Source organism: Gallus gallus, chromosome 2, assembly GCF_016699485.2.
Source record: "Gallus gallus isolate bGalGal1 chromosome 2, bGalGal1.mat.broiler.GRCg7b, whole genome shotgun sequence".
Classification (NCBI taxonomy): Eukaryota; Metazoa; Chordata; class Aves; order Galliformes; family Phasianidae; genus Gallus; species Gallus gallus.
The window spans coordinates 19693622-19715949 of NC_052533.1; the positions used below are offsets into that span (position 1 = coordinate 19693622).

The 22328-nt window shown below is 45.9% G+C and overlaps 2 protein-coding genes, 1 long non-coding RNA gene and 1 other non-coding gene across 5 annotated transcripts in view; 2 read left to right on the top strand and 2 right to left on the bottom strand.

Annotated features, from left to right (window-relative positions):
* Window positions 1–2577: 2577 nt before the first annotated feature.
* LOC124417728 lies at window positions 2578–10159 on the top strand. Its single transcript, XR_006937418.1, has 2 exons — window positions 2578–2758; window positions 8230–10159. It is a non-coding gene; the product is annotated as an uncharacterized LOC124417728 (long non-coding RNA).
* On the bottom strand, window positions 9679–17391 carry VIM (vimentin). The gene is made up of 9 exons (NM_001048076.3): window positions 16774–17391; window positions 16615–16675; window positions 13165–13260; window positions 12860–13021; window positions 12279–12404; window positions 11442–11662; window positions 11304–11347; window positions 10794–10879; window positions 9679–10304 (listed from the first exon to the last, which is right to left on the bottom strand). The coding sequence occupies exons 1-9, from the start codon at window positions 17316–17318 to the stop codon at window positions 10263–10265; spliced, it is 1383 nt and encodes a 460-aa protein (NP_001041541.2). The 5' UTR covers window positions 17319–17391; the 3' UTR covers window positions 9679–10262.
* On the bottom strand, window positions 15741–15801 carry MIR1661 (microRNA 1661). The gene has a single exon (NR_035154.1). It is a non-coding gene; the product is annotated as a microRNA 1661 (primary transcript).
* The window catches only part of TRDMT1 (tRNA aspartic acid methyltransferase 1), a 43512-nt gene continuing 37796 nt past the window's right edge, over window positions 16613–22328 (top strand). For both annotated transcript variants that reach the window (XM_046921970.1, XM_040680943.2), the window contains exon 1: window positions 16613–16700. The gene's annotated coding sequence lies outside the window, so the exon portion shown is untranslated. The remainder of the gene's footprint in view (window positions 16701–22328) is intronic.

Consider the following 22328-nt stretch of genomic DNA (forward strand, 5'->3'; position numbering starts at 1 on the left):
CTCCTGTAGAGACCCACCTGTGAGAGGAAAAATGAAATCCTCATACAGTGTAACTACACTGTCAGCAGGGATATCACTCCCCAGTCCTTCAGGAGTTTGCCAGGTAGAGAGGTGATCTATGGACTTGAGCTAGGTTACACTGACTCAATAGGTCAGTGGTGGCATCAGATTACCCATCTGCACTGTTGTCAGTGCTGCTCTCCTCATGCTAAAGGTACCAACCTGTGAGGTATAAGCAAGGATCTTGGCCAGGCTCCCCCCTTTCTCAAAGCCAGAGCTTCCACATTCCCCCTCAGAGAGCTGAGTGCCAGGTAGATGGGGGCAGGAGGGTCTCTAGTGGGTAGGCCCTGCCATGCTGGACCCTGAGACAAGATGTGTGAAAAGAGGCCCTGTATCTTAATAGTCCATCTTATATTCAGGGAAGAGAATTAACAAGCTTTCACCTGAAAGTCCTTTTTCATGTCTAAAATAGGTGATGCAATGTTCAAAGCAGTTGCTTCAAGTTCAATTATATACATTGGAGCTGCACTGCATGAAGGAAAAGGTGGTTAGACACTTACAGATAAAAGGCGAGAAATGCTAAGAATATATCTCGCAAAGGAAAGAGAGATGTGTAATTTATACTCTGTGTGAAAAGTGAAAGGTTGGTGGTGATGAGGACAGAGCAGTTGCAGGTACGGATATTAAATATCCAACCAGGAAGGAAAAATGTCCTGGAAGTCCGCTTCAATCAAGCTGAACTTCAAAAGGAAGCTTTCATCAAACATAAGCACCAATTCTTTAAAAAAAAAAAAAAAAAAAAGCTGAAAGTTGAGAAGCCACAAAGAGACATTTTGATATCACATTAAATACTGAACACTGCCTCTTATCTTGCAGAAAACCCTCGTAAAAACAAACAAGCAAACAAACAAACAAAAAAACCCACAGAACAGTTCAATTAAAAGAAAAATGAGATGAACTATTAAATTTGACAAAAATCATGTTCAAATGAGAAAAACAGAAAATTCTGGAAAGTAAATGAAAAGTAAATATCCAGATTGAATATCAGCTCAAGAGATATTTTGCTAATAAAAGATACTTTCACACACATCCAAAACATTATGCCTACTTGAAACTTGGTGCAACTCCAGATGAAAGACTGAAGAGGCAGAAGGATTACTCAACAAAGGTAAGGCCATAGGAAAAGTACTGCATGATTACAGCTTGTTAGTAATACGGTCAGGGAGCCCCATGTCACAGATGAAGAACAATCTCAAACTGAAGAGGTTTAGGGACAAATAGGTAAGAAAAATAGGGGATGACAGCCATCAGATAGGTCTGAAGTGACTCAACATGGAAGTGCTAATTGCAAGTTAGTGCTGCATTCAGCGCTGGAGGAATAGTCAATGGCCAGTAAAACTTCAGACTCCGATAAGGCTCCAGGGCAACGCGGAAATCTATAGAGCGATAAATCTAACATTTTTATCTCGTAAAATCAGAAGAAACTGTAAGAGTGACTATACTGCGTAAAATTCCACATGCATTTTTTCCTGAGGAAGTCATGCCTCGTGAATCTAGTGGAAATGTCTATAAGGATTTTACAAGTTTGGTAGGAGCCATTGAGTCCCTTAAAGGCAGAGAGGCTTTACAGAGGGATCATGACAAACCAGAGGGCTGGGCAACCACCAACTACATGAAGTTTGACAAGAGCAATTGCTGAATTCTGCACTTGGGTCAGTGCAATCCTGCATACATTTACAGTTTAGGGGATGAGAGGCTGGACAGCAACCCCATGGAGAGAGGTCTGGTGGTTCTGGGTGACAGCAAGGTGAATGTGAGCCAGCGGTGTGCCCTGGCAGCCCAAAGGGCCAACTGTGCCCTGGGGTGCACCAGGCCCAGCACTGCCCTGGGTGAGGGAGGGGCTGTCCCGCTCTGCTCTATGCGGCCTCAGCTCCAGCACTGGGTGCAGTTTGGAGTGCCACAGTACAGAAAGGATTTAAAACTATTAGAGAGTGGCCGAAGAAGGCCTACGAAAGTGCTGAAGGATCTAAAGGTCAATATGAGGGGCAGCGGAGGTCCCTGGGTTTGCTTAGTTCAGAACAGAGGAACTGAGGGGAGGCCACACGGATGGCTGCAGTTCCTCACAGGGAGTGGAGGAGCAGCGCTGAGCTCTGCTCCCTGTGACAGGGACAGGGCCTGAGGGAGTGGCATGGAGCTGTGCCAGGGGGGGGGCAGCTGGGGTTGAGGGAAAGGGTCTGCACCAGAGGGTGGGCAGGGGCATGGAACGGGCTGCCCAGGGCAGCGGGAGCAGCCTCAAGGGCTAGAGTTGAAGGGGCGTCTGGACAGCACTCTCAGTCTCTGGGTTTGGATTTGGGGTGGTCCTGTGTGAAGCCAGGGGTTGGACTCAGTGATTCTTGTGGGTCCCTTCCAACTCAGGGATAGTCTATGGCTCTGTGATTTTGTGGGTAAGGGTGAGACTAATGAAAAGTTTTGTCAGAAGTTTTTGCAGAATTCTAAGGAATAACAGGAGAAGATCCTCTCTACTTCAAGTCAGAAAGTGGGAAAAAAGACATAAATAATTGTAGTGGAAATGCTTGAACCAGTGATTGAGCACCTGGTGGGAAGGCAGGGCCAGTCCAGAGTTCAGGTGCATGCAATTCTCCTGAGTGATGGAAGGGGTGCAGCCAGGATCCACCCCTTCGCAGACCTCATTTAAGGGTTGGCAGTGCAGGTAAGGGTATCTTGCTGGAGATCCTTGTGTACCTGAGGCCTTCTAAGGGTAAGTAGCTTTTTTTCCTTTGTTTCTGTGCCTGTTGTATTTGAGCAAGTCTTCATTTGCTGTAGCCTAGGATTTTGCTGCTCTGCTGCTCTGCTGTCATTGCTGTTCTTTCCATCACATTATAGCATTACAATAACAGATGGCCTTCACTGTAGAGGGAAGTTGTCAATGTGCTCCCACAAGTATTTGCAGTTTAGATTTTACCATTCAGTATATTCCTTGGTGACCTAGCAAAGAATGAATAGTAAGTTAACAGAGTTTTCTGTTCTTGCAAATTTATTAAGCACAGTCAGTATTAATGCCAAGCTCAAAGTTGCAGAAGGATATTGCAGTTGGCTTGCTGACTGGGCGATCAAACAGCAGATGTAAATTTAATGTCAGTGACCCCAAAGCATGGGGGAAAAAAAATAACTATGTAGCTGGAGTTCTGAATTAGCTATTAGTCCTTAGGAAATAGAACTTCAAGTCAATGTGAATAACTTCCTGAAAATGTCAGCACAGTACTGAGCAATCATCAAAACTCTAGATGGGATATTTTTACTTACCTTAAAATAACTGAGCACAAAGCAGGAGTTCCCTTTATGTCACTCTGTATTGCTCCAATGCACGTGTCTTGCAGAGTGTTTGTTATCTTGGTCATATGTTTTAAATAGATTACAGCAAAACTAAAATACAAACAGTGATGAGGATTTTAGGGTTCTTAAATGAGAGCTCCTAGATGACAAGATGGTATGAACAGTAGAAGCATGCAGAGATGCCTCAGGGACCTGCTGGTGAAGCCTGCCAAATAAGGGTTGGCATGGAAGGATTGAATGCAAAATGAATGTTTACTATGTTTCATAACACAAAAACTACTGGAAAGTCAACAAAATGATCAGAAAGTGAGGACAGAATCATCAAAAGCTTTTTTGTTGTTGTTTCGCTGTCAAATTATAAGATACAGGATGTTAGAAGAAAAGAATATTGAATGTTTCAAAATAGATGAGACAAGTTTCAGAATGATCTGGATGAAGGCTCTGGCTTAAAAAATTACCAAAAATGAAGGTTATTTTAGGAATTGGGGTCCTGTTTCTTAAGCCAGTGCTTTCAGCAAGCACTTGAGCAGACTAGTTGGGTAGTTGATCTGACCCATTATGTCTGTTCATAAGTTACAGCAGAGCTCCTGCCTTTACCTACCCTCCCATCTGCCAGGTCACTCCCACGTATGGATCCTTTCCATGACCAGTCAGTGTAATTCCACAGTGAAGCTACACTTTGAGGAGCACAGTCACCTTTACCCAGCCCTGGTGAGGCCCATCGGCAGTGCTTTGTCCAGCTCTGGGCTCCCCACTGCAAGAGAGGCATGGTCATACCAGAGCAAGTCCAGCAGAATGACCTGAAGCATCTGACACAGCAGAAGAGACCATGATAGCTAGGACTGTTCAGCCTGGAGAGGGGAAAGCTCAGAGGAAAAATGCTGGGCAGGGTCACAGTTGAGACAACTGATCCAAATGGGCCCAAGGATATCCCTTATTGTACAGCATCATGCTGGAAAAGATTATAGAGCAGATAATCTTGATGGAGATCACACGGCATGTGTGGGACAGCTGGGGGATCAGTCCTAGCCAGCATGGGTTCGTGAAAGGCAGGTCCTGCTTGACCTAGATGATCTCCTTCTATGATTGAGTGACGCATCTGGAGGATGAGGAAAAGGCTGTTGATGTAATCTACCTTGACTTCAACAAAGCCTCTGACACTGTCTCCCACAGTATTCTCCTGGAGTAGCTGGCAGTCCATGGCTTGGGCAGGTACACTCTTTGCTGGGTAAAGATCTGTCTGGGCCCAGAAAGTGGTGATGAATGGAGTTAAATCCAGCTGGTGATTGGTCACGAGTGGTGTTCCCCAGGGGATGGTATTGGTCTGTTCTGTGCAAGATCTTTATTGATGGCCTGGATGAGAGCATTGAGTACGTGCTCAGTAAGTTTGCAGATGACACCAATTTAGCAGGAAGTGTTGATCTTCCAAGGGGTAGGAAGGCCCTATAGAGCAATCTGGATAGCTGGGCTGAGGCCAATGGGATGAAGTTCAACAAGAACTGCCTATGCTTTGGCCACAACAACGCCATGCAATGCTACAGGCTTGGGGCAGAGTGGCTGGAAGACTGTAGAGGAAACAAACCTGGGGTTGCTGTTTGACACTCAGCTGAACATGGCCTGGCAATCTGCCTAGCTGGCCAAGAAGGCTAATGGCATTCTGGCTTGTATCAGAAACAGTTCTGCCAGCAGGAGCAAGGAAATGATCATCCCTCTATACTCAGCCCTGGTGAGATCACATCTTGAATAGTGTTCAGTTATGGGCTCCTCACTACAAGGAAGACGTTGAGGCCCTGGAGTGTGTTCAGAGAAGGACAACAAAGCTGGTGATGGGTCTGAAGCATAAGCCTAATGAGGAGCAGCTGAGGGAGCTGGGATTGTCTAGTCTGGAGAAGAAGAGGCTCAGGGGAGACCTTATTGCTCTCTACAACTTTCTGAAGGAAGGTTGTAGTCAGCTGGGGTCAGCCTCTTCTCCCACGTGATCAGTGGTAGGACTGGAGGGAACGGCCTCAAGTTGCATTCAGATGGGATGTTAGGGAAAAACAACTTCTGGCACATGGTCAGGCACTGGAACGGGCTGCCCTGGGAGGAGGTGGTTGAGTCACTGTCCCTGGAGGTGTTCAAGAAACGTTCAGATGTTGTACTGAGGAGCATGGTTTAGTGGGAAGTATTGGTGATATGTGGATGGTCACACTGAATGACCTTGGAGGTCTTTTCTAGCCTTGGTGATTCTGTCATTTTATGCCCAGCAATAAAAACTGAGATAAAGAGAGTAGAAAGGCTTTTGTCTTCTAAGCTGCCCCTTGTACAGAGACTGGCTGACCACCAGCCTGTCTGTGGTGGCGCTGTATGATTTCCTCTGCCTTGCTCATATTTTTTCCTCTTTCCTTCACCTATTGAGTTGTCTTTATCTCAGCCCACAATCCTCCCTTTTGCTCTTCCTATTTTTTCCCACTGGATATGAGGGGGGGGAAAAGCATCTTTAGGTGCTTGGCTGCTGGTTGGAGTCAATCCTCCACGATCTCTATTCTGGAAGTGATTTTGTTTGGTGTCTACCAAATCTGAGACATCTTCAGAACCATATCACTTCCATTTGTTACTGTACAATCCTGTACAGTGTACTTGACGTAAGGATCCATCAGACAGGAGCACTTTCACAGGCTGCAGTTCATGTAAGCCACCACAGGGAGACAGCTGCAATACGTCTCTGAAAAAAGAGATAGAAAATGTCAGGCTGGGGAGTTTGTGTGGAAACTATTACACACCATTGTACAGAGATTGGGCTCCTATGGACTTGCCCTTTTCTGAGGCAGTGAGTTTGGCTTCTGTGGACCAAAGCTCAAAACCAGCTTTCATGTGTGGGCTCTTCGTGGAGTAGGCAGGACCCCAGGAGTGGCTTTGGTGGTTGTTGCACATGGTCTTATGTTTGGAACAGGGCCATCAGAAGCCCTGTGAGGTGGATGTTAACACTTGCTGAAGCGAGATGTGGTATGTGCACTGTGTGAGACGAAGTCCATGAGTTTGCAGCTGAAATCTGTAGTATTCTGCATGAACACAAAAGGGCCAAGTGGAGATTCAAAATGTGATTTTTATTTTTGGCACCTCCTAATTCTGCATGCATGACTGCACTCAAGCAAATGTCTGTTTAAACAGTTAATTATATGCAAATGACTTTAGAGATTTCAATAATATTCAGGCTTCTCTTCCTTTCCCTTGTAAATTGATTTGCAATTAAAATGTCTGATGTTTACCTGCCACTAGGGCATCAGTGAGCTCCTCTATCCAGCCACTTGGCCATATTCACTCTCTGAATGTGGGGTTCACACTCCTGGGCATCTCTCTTCACACCAGCTGGCATAAGCAACCCCTGTGCTGTGAGACCTCATCTGGAGTACCACATCTGGGTGTGGAGTCCTCAGCACAGGAGAGATGTGGACCTGTTGGAACGCATCCAGAGAAGGGACACAAAAATGATCCAAGGGATGGAGCACCTCCTGTATGAGGACAGGCTGGGAGAGCTGGGGCTGTGCAGCCTGGAGAAGAGGAGGCTCTGAGGAGATCTGAGTGGCCTTTTAGTATCTAAAATGAGGCTGTAAGAGGGAAGGGGACAGACTCTTTAGGAGGGTCTGCTGTGAGAGGACAAGCGGAAATGGTTTCAAACTAAAGGAGGGGAGACTTAGATTGGATATAAGGAAGACGTTTGTTAGTAAGAATGATGAAGCACTGGAATGGGTTGCCCAGAGAGTTGATGGAAGCCTGGTCCTTGGAAACATTCAAGGTCAGGCTGGATGGGGCTCTGTGTACCTGATCTAGCTGTAGGTGTCCCTGCTTATTGTAGCGGAGTTAGACTAGGTGGCTTTTAAGGGCCCATTCCAACTCAAAGAATCCTATTTTATGACCCTTACTTAGGACTCTGAGTATTAGCCCTGTAACTACTCTAATCATGGTCAGAATTGGGTACCATGTCTGGTATAGAGACCCCTTGGTGGAACTCTCACAACAGCAGGAGGAGCAGTCTCCAATAAACAGTTCTATGAAGATCTTGGTTCCTTGGCTGCTTTTGTGGCTTTGCATGAAGAGCCTGGAGCTACAGGTGCCCCACTGCATGGGATGCCCATCTGTGTCACTAACTGACCACTCCTTCTCAGTAGCCCTCTGCCATGCTTATGTGTGTTAGTTGTGTTCCCACAGGCTTGGAATGGTGTCTCTGCTAACAGCAAGATAAGGGAAGGGGAAGACAAGGCAAGAAGCTCTTAGCCACATCAAGCAAAATAAATCAAGTACAGGGACTCATGATTATCAAGATTATCTGGAGGATTAATATTATTTACTGAGTACACCTCACAGGGTGGAGTTAGACGCTGTGTAGGGTTTCATAATGCAACAGAAGTGACAGGCAGAATCAGTTCCGCCCTGGTTAACTGGAAAGGGCACTGTATCAGTAATTCTTGTTAGATATCAACATTTACCAAAAAAAAAAAAAAAAGCCACGTTGCCTTCAGCAGTAACTGCTGTTACTTATCACACAATGACCTGGTGACTTCCATTCACCTCCGCAAGGGGAGGAAAATCTGCTTGTCCGTGCTGCTGCTCAGCTGTGGGAGCAGCATCCCAAGGCTCATTACAGGGTCTGTGCACAGCTGCAGCAGGGTGACCCACAGCCATAGTGAGGTCACTAGGGATGAGAACACAGGGCTGTTAGCTGCTGGCTCAGCACTAAGATGCTTACAGCAGTTGTATATGAGTGTAAGCCCAGCATGTCCCAATCTAATCAAAGTTTACATAGTCACCACATGCTCTCCTTTCTGCTGTGAGAACACTGTGCTTGCACAGACTGCAGGCTTCCTATCCCCTTGGTAATCAAATTTTATTTTTACTTACTTCTCTATTTATTTGCAGGATTGAAAGCTCTATTGCATATTTCTCTGGGCTGTGAGTAACCCTGAACGCAAAAGAGCCAGGAATAACTCCTTTGCTTCGCTGTCAGGCTTGATGCTGTCACTACTTTTATCTTGTTGGTAACAAGGGCGACAGAAAGAACTGAGCTGGGCAACTGGTGGCAGGGAGAGAAGCAGCATCTGAAAGGCTCTCGTGACTCAGGTGTGTCCAGCAGCATGTGCCACGGGTCCCTGCTGTCTCCGGGCAGAGACTGCTCCTCCTGCCCAGCAGTGCCACTGCTCAGTGCTTCAGCAGAAATGAGCTCTTCAGTGCCCAAAGCTGCTGTGGGCAGGATGGAAGTGCCTTACTGCACTCTTATCCTTAAAGGTTGCAGGCACTCGTGTCAGTTAAGCACTCACAATGAGCTGCTATATGTGCCCAGGGCTACCACTATCTCAAAGGGCATCTCCAAGCTGTAGTTGTATGTAACATAAAAAGCTTTGTGTCTGTAACCTCTACAGCATGAGATGTTATGTTCACTCCCACTTTTCAAGGAGAGTATCCTGCTCACCAGGCTGTCCCTGACTAACTGCCCCTTTAGCATCTTGGTTACTGCATAGATCTTGGCTGGGTGCTGCAGCCAATGGCATAAGAATGTGGACTCCTACTTCACGCACTGAAACAAAGGGAAGAACTAATTAATTGCAGTGGAAAAAAAAGTTTTTTTTTGCCTGTGTAATCTTTCATAAAGATGAGCTCCCACACACTTATGAAAGCATCTGCACAACACTGAACTTAACCTTTGTACCTTCACCTTGAAAAAGGAATGAATGTAATTCATACTTATTGAACAATTCCAATCCTCATTTACTTATCCCACAAATGAGATCTTACTGAATGCTTACAGAAAGACTTACAGAAGAAGTAAAGCAGAACAAAAGTTCCTTTTGTAGCTTAACTATATTAACTTGAAAAGTGTCTTGCTTTGCGAAAGAGAAGAAATTTTCTGCTAATACCATTTGCAGAGAACTGAAACCTCTCCCTTCTCTCAGAAGGCTCTGTCAGTCCAGATGGGAGTTGTCCCCATTCTGCTGCACTGAGGCTGATATTCAGCAGAAAACACAGATCAGTGAGGCTCTCCTTTCTATTAGAAAAGTGTTCAGAAAGAGCTGATGAAAACAGCTTTCCCTACTTGTGCTGTAACCTTGTTTTCCCTCTAAATATCTCTGTAAACCACCACTTCAGCTGAAGCCTTCATTTTAGCTTCTGTAATACAGACAAGCCTTTGGGAACTAATCTTTCCTGGAAAATGAAGTCAGTACATCAAGTCAGCTGTTAATTTTGCAAAGGTGCTGTCTCAGATAAGGGTGTGCATGAGCTACACGTTTCACTTATTTATCTACCACATTCTATACAGCCTAGCTCCAAAGTATTTGGAGTACTCTTAGCTCATCAACTGGAAAACTGATATATGAAAGCAAGATTAATTTTTATTAGCTTGAAGTATCATTTTATTCAACTGATAAGTATCAATACATTATGCATCTGCCAGTTATAGTCCATTTTAATTGGTTCCAAAACCTAAGCAGTAGATGGGAAGACAATTTGTCTAGTTAATCTGAAAACAATATTCCACACAATCAGTACTGGAGTTGTCAACCGTATAGTAATTCCAGCATTAAGTTATGGCTTTGCAGAAAGTCATGAAGTTAAATTAGAACACATCAAGAGCCATTTTCCAAAGATTTATTGAAGTAGCGACAGGTTGCTCATACTGTGCTGGAAAAAGCAGTTTTATTAAATTCAGATACTTAAAAACAGTATTGCAGCACAAGATATTGCTATTTGTAAACTAGACTCCATTGTAAACTCTAATCCTTCAGGGAGAGTCAGTTTGCAAGATCTAAGACCTATTTCCTAGCATAATAATCTTGCGCTCATGGAAAAACTGGAGAAAGGCACTTGAAAGCTGTTTCTTCCTTTAAGACATGAACTTTTTAAAACCTTGCTGGTAAGAATTTCTCCTGCATTAAGTTTGCATCTTCACTTCAGCTTTACTCCAAGTCATCGTGATGCTGGGAAGTTTCATTAATAACCTGTTGAAAAACAGACACTTGCATTAAGCTTAAGACAGTTGTTATAAAGAGTTAGAACTGAAACAAATAGTAGCACAGATGTGAACAAAGATATCAGCATTTGCCTATGAATGAGAAGTTTAAATGGTAGCTGCACACGCTTAACCATCTAAACTTCAATTTAGTACAAATACACTATCCTGCCCCTAATAAACGCTTCTCCTGCAACATTTTTCTTATGCAATGGGAGAAATCTTGAGGACTTGCAACTCAACTGAACCTAAAGTCTCCTCTAAACACGGGCTGTCAGCCACTCAAGCTGTTCTCAGATCTGTTTTGAGGTCTATTCCACAGAAGTACATTTGCTACATCAGCACATTCAGCCATGCAGCTTGGACTGCCAGACGCTGTCTACCATATACAGGCTGCACCAATGAGTGGCCCAGACTACAGCACTGGGCAAAGTAACCAGCTGAGATAGAACGAAAAAAAATCAAAGTAACCACCAACCTGTCCATCTCTAGTTTCCACGGTCTTAATTAGAAGTGTCCTCTTCGAGTGAGTGTCAACAATTGGCTGAGACTCAATGTTGGTTTCTGCAGAAGAAAATGTATTGTTACCAAGAGTCTAGATGAAGTGCCTCCTCAAAGAACTGAGGAATGTCAGTATCTACTTTCAGAATCCCAGTTTTGTATACAAAGAAGTCCTCTTCTCTTTTGCATGATAATGAATTATAAACTAGCTTTGCTTATTTTCTTCTTATTCCTCTTAAAGCAGCTTCAACAGAAATCCAAGTCACTTGTTATGTATTGATACTCCCTTACGTGTACACCCAGGAACAAAGTACCACCTCTCATCCAAAATTAAGTAACTGCAAATACTGCAGTTGTGTATATGAAAGTCATTCTTACACAACTGCATTTACACCAGTTCAAATACTACAGCAAAAGGAACTATCCATGACCTTTTTGCTAAAGATTAAAAACAGCTGCTTACACAGGCCCAAATGAAACAGCTTACCTCTCAGGTTCAAAGAAGCAAAGGTTGGAATAGGCATGTTAATCCTGAAGGAAAAGAAGAAATAGATCAAGTCAGACAATGGTAAGTAATCTCTAAACAGTAACTGCTAGAAGGTAGGTGCCTGCATGTGATTTTTACCTGCTCTCTTCTCCCTCCAGCAGTTTTCTGTAGGTAGCAATCTCAATATCAAGAGCCATCTTTACATTCAGCAGGTCCTGGTACTCACGAAGATGGCGAGCCATTTCTTCCTTCATGTTCTGAATCTCATCCTGCAGGCGGCCAATAGTGTCCTGGTAGTTAGCAGCTTCAACAGCAAAATTCTCCTCCATTTCACGCATCTGGCGCTCCAGGGATTCATTCTAGGAGAGAATAAAGTCAAATTTAACTACAGTTCAGCCACTCTTTCTAATGTCAAGACCCTTCATAACTTAAGAAAAAAACACAAAGGGAAGTTGAATGACAGTGTCCTTTCTGAACATGCTCAAATATGTCCCCATTTTATCATCTCCTTATCCTCCCCTTGCAAAGTCTAGGTGTGTTATTCTGGTGTCTGATGAGACATGTTTCACATTTATTCTACCAGACAGCAAAGCAAACCCCCACAGTAAGCCAAACACATACAGTACAAGTCAGCATGCAGACAGTACTTGGTGAGGGAATCTACAAGAGTACTATACAGTTACTTCCATTTCAAGCCAGCCTTTCAGGCAACTGTATTCTAGAAAGTGCAAGATCTGCACTTTTCCACTTCGTATAGCTCATTCTGTATTGTTTACACCTTGAGAAAGACCAGTCCAGTGTAGCAATCTGAGCAGTGCACTACAAAGTGCATGCAGACAAATGGAGCCCAGAGAGTCTTTTTCAGGAAGGGTGGGTGCGCTGCTGTCTTCTGTGGGAGATGAGCTGCAGCCACACACATCCCCTAAACTACAGCATAGTGCTTAAAAAGCTGAATCAGGAAGAACGTCTACTTACACTTCCTTTAAGGGCATCAACTTCACAGGTGAGAGACTGAATCTGTCTGCGATATTCATTAGCTTCTTGTTTGGCCTGGCGCAGGGCATCATTGTTCCTATTAGCAGCTTCGGAGAGATCTGCAAACTGTGGAAACACCCAGATTGGTTAGCATAACACTTCACAAAAATGGTGTAATGGACTACTTCTAGACCCAGGATTTGGAGGCAACTGAAGCCATTACAGGGAAGTTCTAGCGCTTGAAATATTTAAACATGAACGTTACACTGAACCTTTCCTATCTGATTGTTTTGTTTCAGATCCTTTAATGCATTTGTTCATTCCTTTCTTAAGTATATACTTAAGAACTGCCTCCAGCTACAAGAATAGGGAAGAACAGGAAATGAGCCCATTAGTCTGATGCTGCACTTAGGGCACAAATGACTTTTCCAACTGTATTCTTCCCTGACTGATAGTTTGAAGACTACCCTACTCTGTGGCTGTGCTAACATTCAGTACTGAAGGAACACAGCAAAGCTGTTACCTAAAATTCATGTGAATGCCTACTGCATCTGCATAATCCTAAAACGCATTGTACTTACTTTGGACTTGTACCACTCTTCAGCTTCCTGAAGATTCTTAGCAGCAACGCTTTCATATTGTTGACGAACATCGCGCAGGGCAGCAGTAAGATCAGGCTTAGAAACATCCATATCGATTTGGATGTGCTGTTCCTGGAGTTGAGCCTGCAGTTCCCGGATTTCCTTAGAGAGAAGTAGACACTTGGAGTTAATAAACAACACTATGCAGAAAATGCACAGGTTAGGACTCGGGGCCAGAACCAGAGACAATTTACTTGTTGACTTGACTGACGGTGCCCAGACACAGACCTCATTATTCAGCTTACCTCATCATGAAGCTTCTTCAAGAAGACAATTTCTTCTTGCAGGGACTCAACTTTGCGCTCAAGATCAAGGCGTGCCAGAGAGGCATTGTCAACATCCTGATCAGAGAGAAAAGAACAATTAGCAATCTTATTTTTGCTTCTTCCTACCCCAGCCTCAGAGATCATCATATGCTGCTTTATCACAATTTTGTGAGTTATGCAGCATATGAAAATGTCATCTTTGCTACAGTATTGCTGACCATGACCAAGAGCACATATCATGGCAGGTATAAATCCTGCTCAAAGACAAAAGCACATACTTAGTTTACAAGACAGTGCTAAGCTCTTCTAGCTCAACAATACTGAAAACATGGAGTTAACATTTCAATTTGCAGAATTCTACCTTTTCCAGTGGGGCTTAAAAGTGCAACCCACATGAGTGGACTTAATCTTTTGTTCATCTCCTATGGACTCCTCAGTGATGAACCACAGAGCCCCTTGGCTCCACAACTTGAAAGCACACTGTTAAATCTAGGAATGTATGCATAAGGACCACAGACTACCCCAAGCAGTCTGACAGATGTCCCTGGAGGAAAAGGTATGAGCACAAACACAAATGGAGTCAGTCACTGCTGTCTGCACCCTCACATTAGCTGGCAAATACTCCACCCTTTGCTAGACAGAGATAGTCTTAATCAACAGCAAAAGTTCATTTAAGGCATAAGAGATGGTATGCCATGGATGTTACATGGAAGCAGTATCAATTTGTTCAAAAAATAACTGACAATTAACCATGGATCAGTAACTTCTTACATTTTAAAGATGCAAGTAAAGCACTTAATAAAGGGGAAGACTGATCCTTTCACATTGGCTGCATGGTTATGTTCCTATGGTATTAACATAAGCATCCTGTTTTCACAACCTGCATTACAGCCATTCTGTATTTTGTCCAGAACATAAACATTCCTAATCAGAAGTGCTTACTATTACAGCACCTTTGAAACAGGAAAAGTTTTCTTTACACTACCAGGAAGCCATCCTTTGGATTACTCCTATTCAGGGATTAAGTTTTTTTGTACCAGAAGAATTCTCCAGTGTTCTTTATCCAGCAGAATGCCCCTTTGATGTGTTATGAAAGTTTCCTATCAACTCCAGTTACACCACGGTTCATCTTGGCTCTGTTTTCCAGTTCAGAGAAAAAAATTCCTTAACGCATTTGTTCTCCTCCCAAAAAACTCAAAGACCATTCTAGAAGGAAATTACATAACCATGACCTAACATGTTTACATGACTACCGACAAATCCAAAGACTTTCCAGTGGATTTTACACAAGTCTCAATACTAACAGGGATTTTTTTTTTCCCAGAGCCAAAGAGCTACAGAAGTTGTAACAAATTCTAATATACAGAAAGCATCTTAAACTGGAGGCTTGTTCAGTAGGTAATGTGTATTTGACTGTATTTTCACTAAGTGCACTTATTCTGCACGCCCTAGAGCCATGTAAATGAAAAAACTATTAATAGCCTGAGCAAGCAAGGTTTAAGTCCCACATATGAGTAATTGGACTATGTATTGATTTTATCTGGAGAGATTCCTTAATGGCTGAACATCCTTGTTTATTTCAGGAAACCCGTCATTAGCCAGGAGCTGAGCTGTTCGCCTTGTCATGGGCTCAGATCTGTTCCCTGCTGTCAGAACATCTGACAAAGCTGCAGTACATAACTTTCTCCCTAATTATGATGCCTCTTGTTGCACAATGTAGTCACCAAATCCCTAGGCTTATTTGATGTAGGACACCCCACAGCATACGAGGAAAGTCACTTGGCATCTCTTGTTTAGAGGAAAAAATTCAGCAGCTCTCAAGCATACTTTCTGTTCAAAATCTGCATGTTAAAGCTGCTCTTCTGTGGCAGGGGAAAATGGGTATACTTTTGTTAAACCAAACTCAGCAGCACGTACTGTTTGTGCAACAAGTCAATGTAGACAATGATCTGCAGTTTTTACATGTAAAGCTGAGAGGTTACGTGGGCGCAGTGCATGGGCAGAGCAGCTGGAGGCTGAGCGACAGGGCAGGGAAGCAGACAATGAATGTGAGGCACGCACAGCACAGCTCACATAATAGCCCACAGCCTTCAGAAAGCTTCATCGGTTGGAGGGACAGGAAGACATGCCTTGAAGCGCACCAGAGAAGCACGCATGATTAAACTAGCTTTAAGTCAAAGGAGCTTGTGCTTGAACTCTAGTAATTTAAAACAAAAAAAAGGGAAATGCATCTGCACTGACTTGGCAACTACTTGGATCGGCTCAGCCCTGGTAACACAGCAGCACAGGTTAAAGGCAGTACCTGGAGCTGCTATTTCAAGCCTCAGCCCCCAGAACGTCAGTGGACACCTCATTCCCAGACCCTGCCATGTGTCTGCTCCCACACTGTCTCACTAAGACCACTAGGGAAATGCTAAAATTCAAATGACGACTTCCTGCATGGTGACACCTACTGCCTATGGAGAGCTCTATGGGACGGTCAGCCTGCGCCCAGCTGTCTGGAGATACAGGGCAGCTGCTTCCAGCTCAGAGGAGTGACAGCAGTGTTGTTTCACACCAGCAGTTTTCAGGAAGTTATCTTGTTTTGAGAAGGCACATTCCTAAACATCTGCTAGTCCAAACAGCCCTCAATCCAAGCCGAGAGCTGTTTTTGCACAAATCAGAACTTGAGCTCACAACTTTTCACAGGCTTCACAGTTGGTTTTGGCTGTCACATCGGCTTTGGTTCATCTGTGTGACACCGCAGCTTCCTACACACTCATCTCCAGTGCACTGTTTCTTACATTCACATCTTTGCTTATATAGGATTAAATTCTACATTTTTAATGCACGTCAAGGGGACGCAGACAGCTGCTGCGAGCTCATCCCAAGGAGCCCATTGTCTGCTTCCGATCGGCAGACACCACTGATAGGAAATACTTCAAATGTGGGACAGTCTTCTGAGAGCGCAGACCGACGTGGCTCATCCAGAAGGAGTTCTGTATTTCACACAGTCTCCCCCAGGAATATGCCCCCACCATTACGCATTTGGTAGGAATGCAGCCCACGGAACCCTCCCCTCCGACACAAAGGGATCCATTATTTCAATCTGCTGCCACCACACCGGCCATAATGCCTGGATCTGCATTCCTCTGTGAATCCCATAGAAACCATTAATACCCTTCAGCCCGGCGCGCAGATGGCTGCGCCTTTTCACAACTATTGGATCAGAAAGCGATTCCACGTCGGAGCGCTTTTGTGGAGCCGGCCAGACCGGGATAAAGCGGGACAATAGCCTCACCCTCCCCCCCGGACTGCGGCACCCCCCTAAAGAAAACAACGGGGAGAACAAGAGGCTGCGCCGAGCGCCCTTTGTGCGGGCAGAGCCAGCCCCCAGCCCAGCCCCGCCCCGACCTTCCGCCCCCACCGCCCCGCGGCGGCCGCGCCCACCTGTCGGAAGGACTGCAGGGTGCTCTCGGCCTCCTCCCGCTGCAGCATCTCCTCCTGCAACCTGCAAGCAGCGACACGCGGGTGAGGTGAGGTGAGGTGAGGGAGGGGTGGGTGCCCGCCCCGCTCCCGGCCCCGGCCCCGCGCCGGCCCCGCACTCACTTCTCCCGCAGGCGCATGATGTCGTCGGCCAGGTTGTCGCGCTCCACCTCGACGCGGGCCTTGTCGTTGGTCAGCTGGTCCACCTGCCGCCGCAGCTCCCGCATCTCCTCCTCGTACAGGTCGCCCAAGCGGGACGTGCCTTTGCCCTTGAGCTGCTCCAGCTCGGCCAGCAGGATCTTGTTCTGCTGCTCCAGGAAGCGCACCTTGTCGATGTAGTTGGCGAAGCGGTCGTTGAGCTCCTGCAGCTCTACCTTCTCGTTGGTGCGGTTCGCCTTGAACTCCGTGTTGATGGCGTCCGCCAGGGTGAAGTCCACGGCGTCGTGCATCCGCATGGGCGGCATGCTGCTCCGCAGCCGCACCGACGTCGCCTTGGTGGCGTACACGCCGCCGGGCGAGGCGGACACGTAGCGGGCGCTGCTGGGCCGCAGGGCGCTGCCCAGGGAATAGCGGGTGCTGGACGTGATGTAGCGGGTGCCGCTGCTGGGCCGGCTGCCCCCGCCGAACATGCGGCGGTACGAGGAGTTCTTGCTGCTGGTGAAGCTCATGGCGGCGAGGAACGGAGCGGCTTTGTAATCCGGGAGCGGAGCGGGGCTCGGAGCGCGGCGGGCGAAGAAGAGCGGCGTCCCCACCCCGGGGCCCCTCTTATGGGGCGCCGCCGCCCCGCGCCGCGCCGCGCCGCCCCGCCCCGTCCGTCGCCAATGGCCGCGTCGGGCCCGGGGAGGGGCGGAGGGAGGGGGCCGCGGTGGCGGCGCTGGGACAAAGGCGGAGGGACCCGGGGCGGCTGCCGAGGTGCCTTGGCGCCCTACGCCCCTTCGACAGCGCAGTGATTCCGAGGGCGGGACGGGCTGCGGTGCTCCGCCAGCGCTCCTAGAACGGGCCGAGTGCTTAAAAATGCATGCGTTGAACTTTGTGCGAGCCCCGTCCCTTCTTTCTTAGCTCTCTGAAAGGCACCGAGATCGGGGGAGTGATGCTATTCACGAAGGGCTACCGAACGTCCAAAGCAAACAGATAGAAACGTGAACCGTCGGTGGGTTTGGGGTTAGCTGCTTCCGACGGCCCCCCTCAGCCTCCCGTCCTGTGCTCAGGGCTCAGCGCGCTCCCCGCAGCTCCCGGGGGCCCGCCCAGCCTCGTCGGTGCCGACGGAGTTGCGCTCATTGCGGACGGGCGCTGCGGCACTGCCACGGCTGCAGGAGGGGCATCGCTTTGCCTTCGGGCACAGCGCTCCTGGTCAGCGGGGGAGCGGCAGGAGCGGTTTTAACCGAGGGTCTGTTTGCTTTTAGTTTCTGTAGGCACACGGTCACTGTCTCGGGAAAGAGCTCTTACAAAAAGGTCATTAGAAGTGATCCCCAAAGAGCCTCAAAGGCAGGACAGAAATCCTCAAGCTTCTACTGCAACTGCGCTATCGCAGCGGGGCTGCCAGCGAGACAGAGGCACCAATAGCAGTGGCATAACTTTGGACGGGAAAAGCCTGAGCAGCAGTGAAAAACTCCCCCACACCATTTTCAGCGTGAATGCAGAGTGGTGTAAGGGAGGTGGTGAGATCTCTGTCCCATAGGGAGCGTAAAGCCGGGCTGCCCAAAGCCCAAGGCGTGTTCTCCCAGGGAGCAATCCCACTCTGACACACCTGATTGGTGACACCATTTTCTTCCTTGCTCTAAAAGTGACTGACATAATGCAAAGATATCTGCAAGATATCACAAGGAGTGAGGTGATGTCCATACCCCACAGTATGGTTGGCTCACAGTAGGGTTGGCTATTGCCCTTCGGGTGTTGTACCTTATGGGAAGCATCGGAGCCCGTATATTTTATTAAGGTTGTAGTGGGAGATTTTTGGTTGGCTGGTCGGTGGCTGTGTTCCTTTCTGTGCTGTAGTTTGGTTCTGATGGCAATGATGAGTAAAGGAACACAGGCAAAAAGCACAGTGGCGGGCAGCAAGCGGCTCCCCGAGGGAAGATGCTGCACTCTGCACACCGGGAGCTGTCACAGATTGCTGGGCTGCCAAAGGTGCACTTGGCTCCATCTGCTTCTCTTAATGGCCCACAGTTTGTTTATGCTCCACAAAACCTTTATGGCACGCATGTGCAACTGCCATCCTTCACTCCGACAATGCTCTGCCCCTGAAATTCAGGGAGGTGTTTGTTCTGGTAAAGAAGCAGGACCTCGTTCCCTCTTGTTTTGGATATAATTTTCATATGTTTGTGTCAGTGCTGCCATATGTGCTCTTGGCCACCTGCCTCATTGCTGTTTCCCTCTGTGAAATTTCCCTAAAAATGCAAAGATATTCAATTATAAGGACTACAACAAACCCCACAGTACCTTTTGCTGGTGGGCTCTTACACAGGTGCAAAACTGGAGGAAGTTTTTTGTACAGCTGCAATAAATGTAGTCCACATTTGCATCCCAAGCCCAAAGGGGGACAAGAACTGGCCTCTTTGAAGGAGCTCCACAGTACTTGTCAGGAAAGACTGCATCTCATCATAGCTGCAGGAACCACAGAGAGCTGAGGAGGGAGGGCAGAGGGGAGCCGATGGCTGCAGCCAAGAGGATGCAGATGTACTGCTATCTACTGAAGATCTGTTACACTAAGAATGAAAAAATCCTTGTAATAGCCAGAGTTTCTCTGGAAAATCCGTATTTCTGAAAACATCGCTGAAAATAATAGCATTCACAGTTGTTTAAAATTTTCAATTTGATTTAGGCAGCAAGAAGCTAAAGGAATTTAGCCCACCTAGCGCATTTTGGAATGTGCTTTCCAAATATCCCAGACCTTGACTAAATTGATTTGAATCATTTCATCAATGGGACTTCTGTACTTTTGCTGAGCTTTAAAGTGTGAAATGATTTTATTTTTTCTCCAGAAAGTATATAATGACCCATAAACCTAAGGCATCCAGCCCAAACATCCTGCTATGCAAATGCAATTCCCTTTGTTGTCAGATCCATAAAGCAGCCCAGTGTCCTTTCGGGAGCAAGGACTGGAAGGCATTGGCCTACAGAGGCTTCCCTTCACACTTCCCCCAGGTCCATGAATATTGAACACGCTCAGTGCAAGAGGGACTGCTTCAACAGGAGAATATGAAAGAGGGTTAACATCCTGCAGCAGCTGAATAGGGAATCTCCATAATATTCAGACACACAAGTGCTGGGACTGCTGCTTGACTGAACACCGTAACTTCTGGAGAAAAGAGCATTTCCTCCTTTAACTGTGGTTTGAGAAGACTTCTCTGGTTTTGAAAGCAGAAAGGCCCCAGGTTCCCATTTCCAAATAAATAGTTGTAAATTCTGGTGTAACCGTTCTGCTGGGGCAGTCCTTCCCTCTGGCTGGGAGCTGCGTGTAGCTGGGCCTGGGGGAAGGACGCTGCTCCCCTCAGCCTGGTGCAGCACTTACACTGTGCTGAGAACACCTCCGCTGAGCCGAGAGAAAAGCTGCTTTTTCTGAACCCCAGGAACCTTGAGAGAAGCTGGTGTGGGTTTGTGAACCCAAAAATTTACTAACACCCAAGTGTTCAGGCCCTTAAGCCTCCTTTTCTGAGTAACTTTGACAGTTTATGATCTCAGGAAGTGAACTGAAAATTCTTTTATGAAAGTTATTTTTAAAATTGTATTGCCTGTGGTAGTTGTCATTGTTACAAAACACAGCAAATGTCTATGAGTATCCACTGGTTTCTTCAAGGAAATGACTACATTGCGTACTCAAAACTAACCACGTCTTTCTGCAGTACTATATTTTAATGTCAGATGAACGATATGAAACTGGTGGGTCTTTCATCACTGGGGAAGTGTTCTGATTATGACTTGTGCCATGCAGTTGCATGCTATTATTATTGTTGCACGTAAAGTTCCCCTCTATTATGGTTTCTGGTTGGCAGAGCAGGGTATTTTCTGTCTCCTTTTGTCTCTCTTTTACGGAATCAGGCAATCATTTCCAAAGCCAGCACACCTCTGCCCAAGTCCTGGATTGTCTCAAACAGCATGCACAATTCTAGCAGCACAGAGCAGAGAATTGGAAGTTTTTCAGTTCTTTCATTCGTATAACAATTAATGTAATCCATCCCTTAAAGAAAAGAAACCAACTGGAATGCTCTGACTCACTGCATTTAATGGTAATAGCACTAACTGATGATTCTCAGCAGTATCTTTAGCAATGACTGGGACATAAAGGCCAAGATTTTCCAAGCTGACAAAAGGCATGGCATCCTCCTAGGCTCAGTGCTCAACCTTAAACTCTGAGCAGAACTAATTGCCAGAACATGTCGAGTGTTTCAGTCTTGATTCGGATCTCCAAAAAAAAAAAAAAAAGTAACTTGAAATTTCAGCTATTTGTTTTCCTCGTTTTATGAAGCTTGCATTTCGCTGAAGTCAAATTGGGCAAAATTCTCAGAGGACGAAAGAACAAGAGAAGTGTGTGAGGATTTTAAGTGTAAATGAGTAGTTACACTGTTATTTTGATCCAATTAATTTTTATAGACTTGAAAGTCCTTTTTACTCAGAGAAGCTGGATTTTTAGAAGGGATTTATTGCAGTAGGAATAAGAGAATGGGTATTTGGATAGCCTTGTATATGCACATACAGAAGAAAACAAAGCACACAGCTGAGAAATTATGGCAATGGAAAGGGCAACAGAAATCATAGACTGAGGAAGACATCGGAATAAATGAACATGGTATAATCAGGGCCCATATCTTCCTATTTTTGTGAGGGGAAAAAAAGGCACCAAATTCAGTAGCAGAAGGATGTCAATTCTGAAATTGCATTGCTGAGTGGAAAAATAAGGAGTATGGTAATGAAATCTGCACTGCAGTTAAATTTCAGTATAGCAAGGTGCAGAAAGTGGGGACAAGAGAAGACGTAGGATGTGTTGAGAACTCATATAATAATTACAAGAGCACAGAAAGGAAAGGCTTGCGAAGAAAATGAATTTCACTTTATGTTTCTAGAGCTTGAAGAAACATTAAGACATTCAGGAGAAAATACAGAGGAGAATTTTTATTACTCTTTCTTCCTGACTCATTCTTGAGACTGACACAAAACTAGAGGAGCTACAGATTGCTGACAGGAACAGCAAAGTCTGGCTGAAAGATCACTGTGTCAGTCCCTGCCACCGAATGCTTTATTAAAGGTCTTGTGGCCTCAAATTCTTTGATTTGATAGAGCTAGCATCTGCTAATTGTTCTCCTATGGTGCACAGCTTGCCTAGCTCATCACAAGTTAATTAAGGAAGGAACAGGGAGAAATTCTTTCTGCACTGTTCACATCACACCCCTATACCTATTTTGGAACATGTTCATTGTAGCAGAAATGCTAAGTCAGGGCTTGAACCAGTGATTGAGCACCTGGTGGGAAGGCAGGGCCAGCCCAGGGGAGCTCAGGTGCATACATCTGGATCCTGGCTCTACCCCTTCCCAGACCTGATTTAATGGTTGGCAGTGGAGGCAGTAGTATCTTGCAGGAGGTCCCTGCTTAACTGAGGTCTTATAAGGGTAAGCAATTTTTTTTTAATTTGTTTCTGTGGTTGTTGTATTTGAGCAAGTTCTCACTTGCTACAGCCTAGGACT

Excerpts from the sequence above, each read along its gene's own strand:
- VIM (NM_001048076.3), bottom strand. The coding sequence starts at position 17,318 with ATGAGCTTCACCAGCAGCAAGAACTCCTCGTACCGCCGCATGTTCGGC. Across the intron at positions 13,261-16,614 it reads CCCTGCAGTCCTTCCGACAG|GATGTTGACAATGCCTCTCT; the intron begins GTGGGCGCGGCC and ends CTCTCTGATCAG. Across the intron at positions 10,305-10,793 it reads TGGAAACTAGAGATGGACAG|GTTATTAATGAAACTTCCCA; the intron begins GTTGGTGGTTAC and ends GTTTTTCAACAG.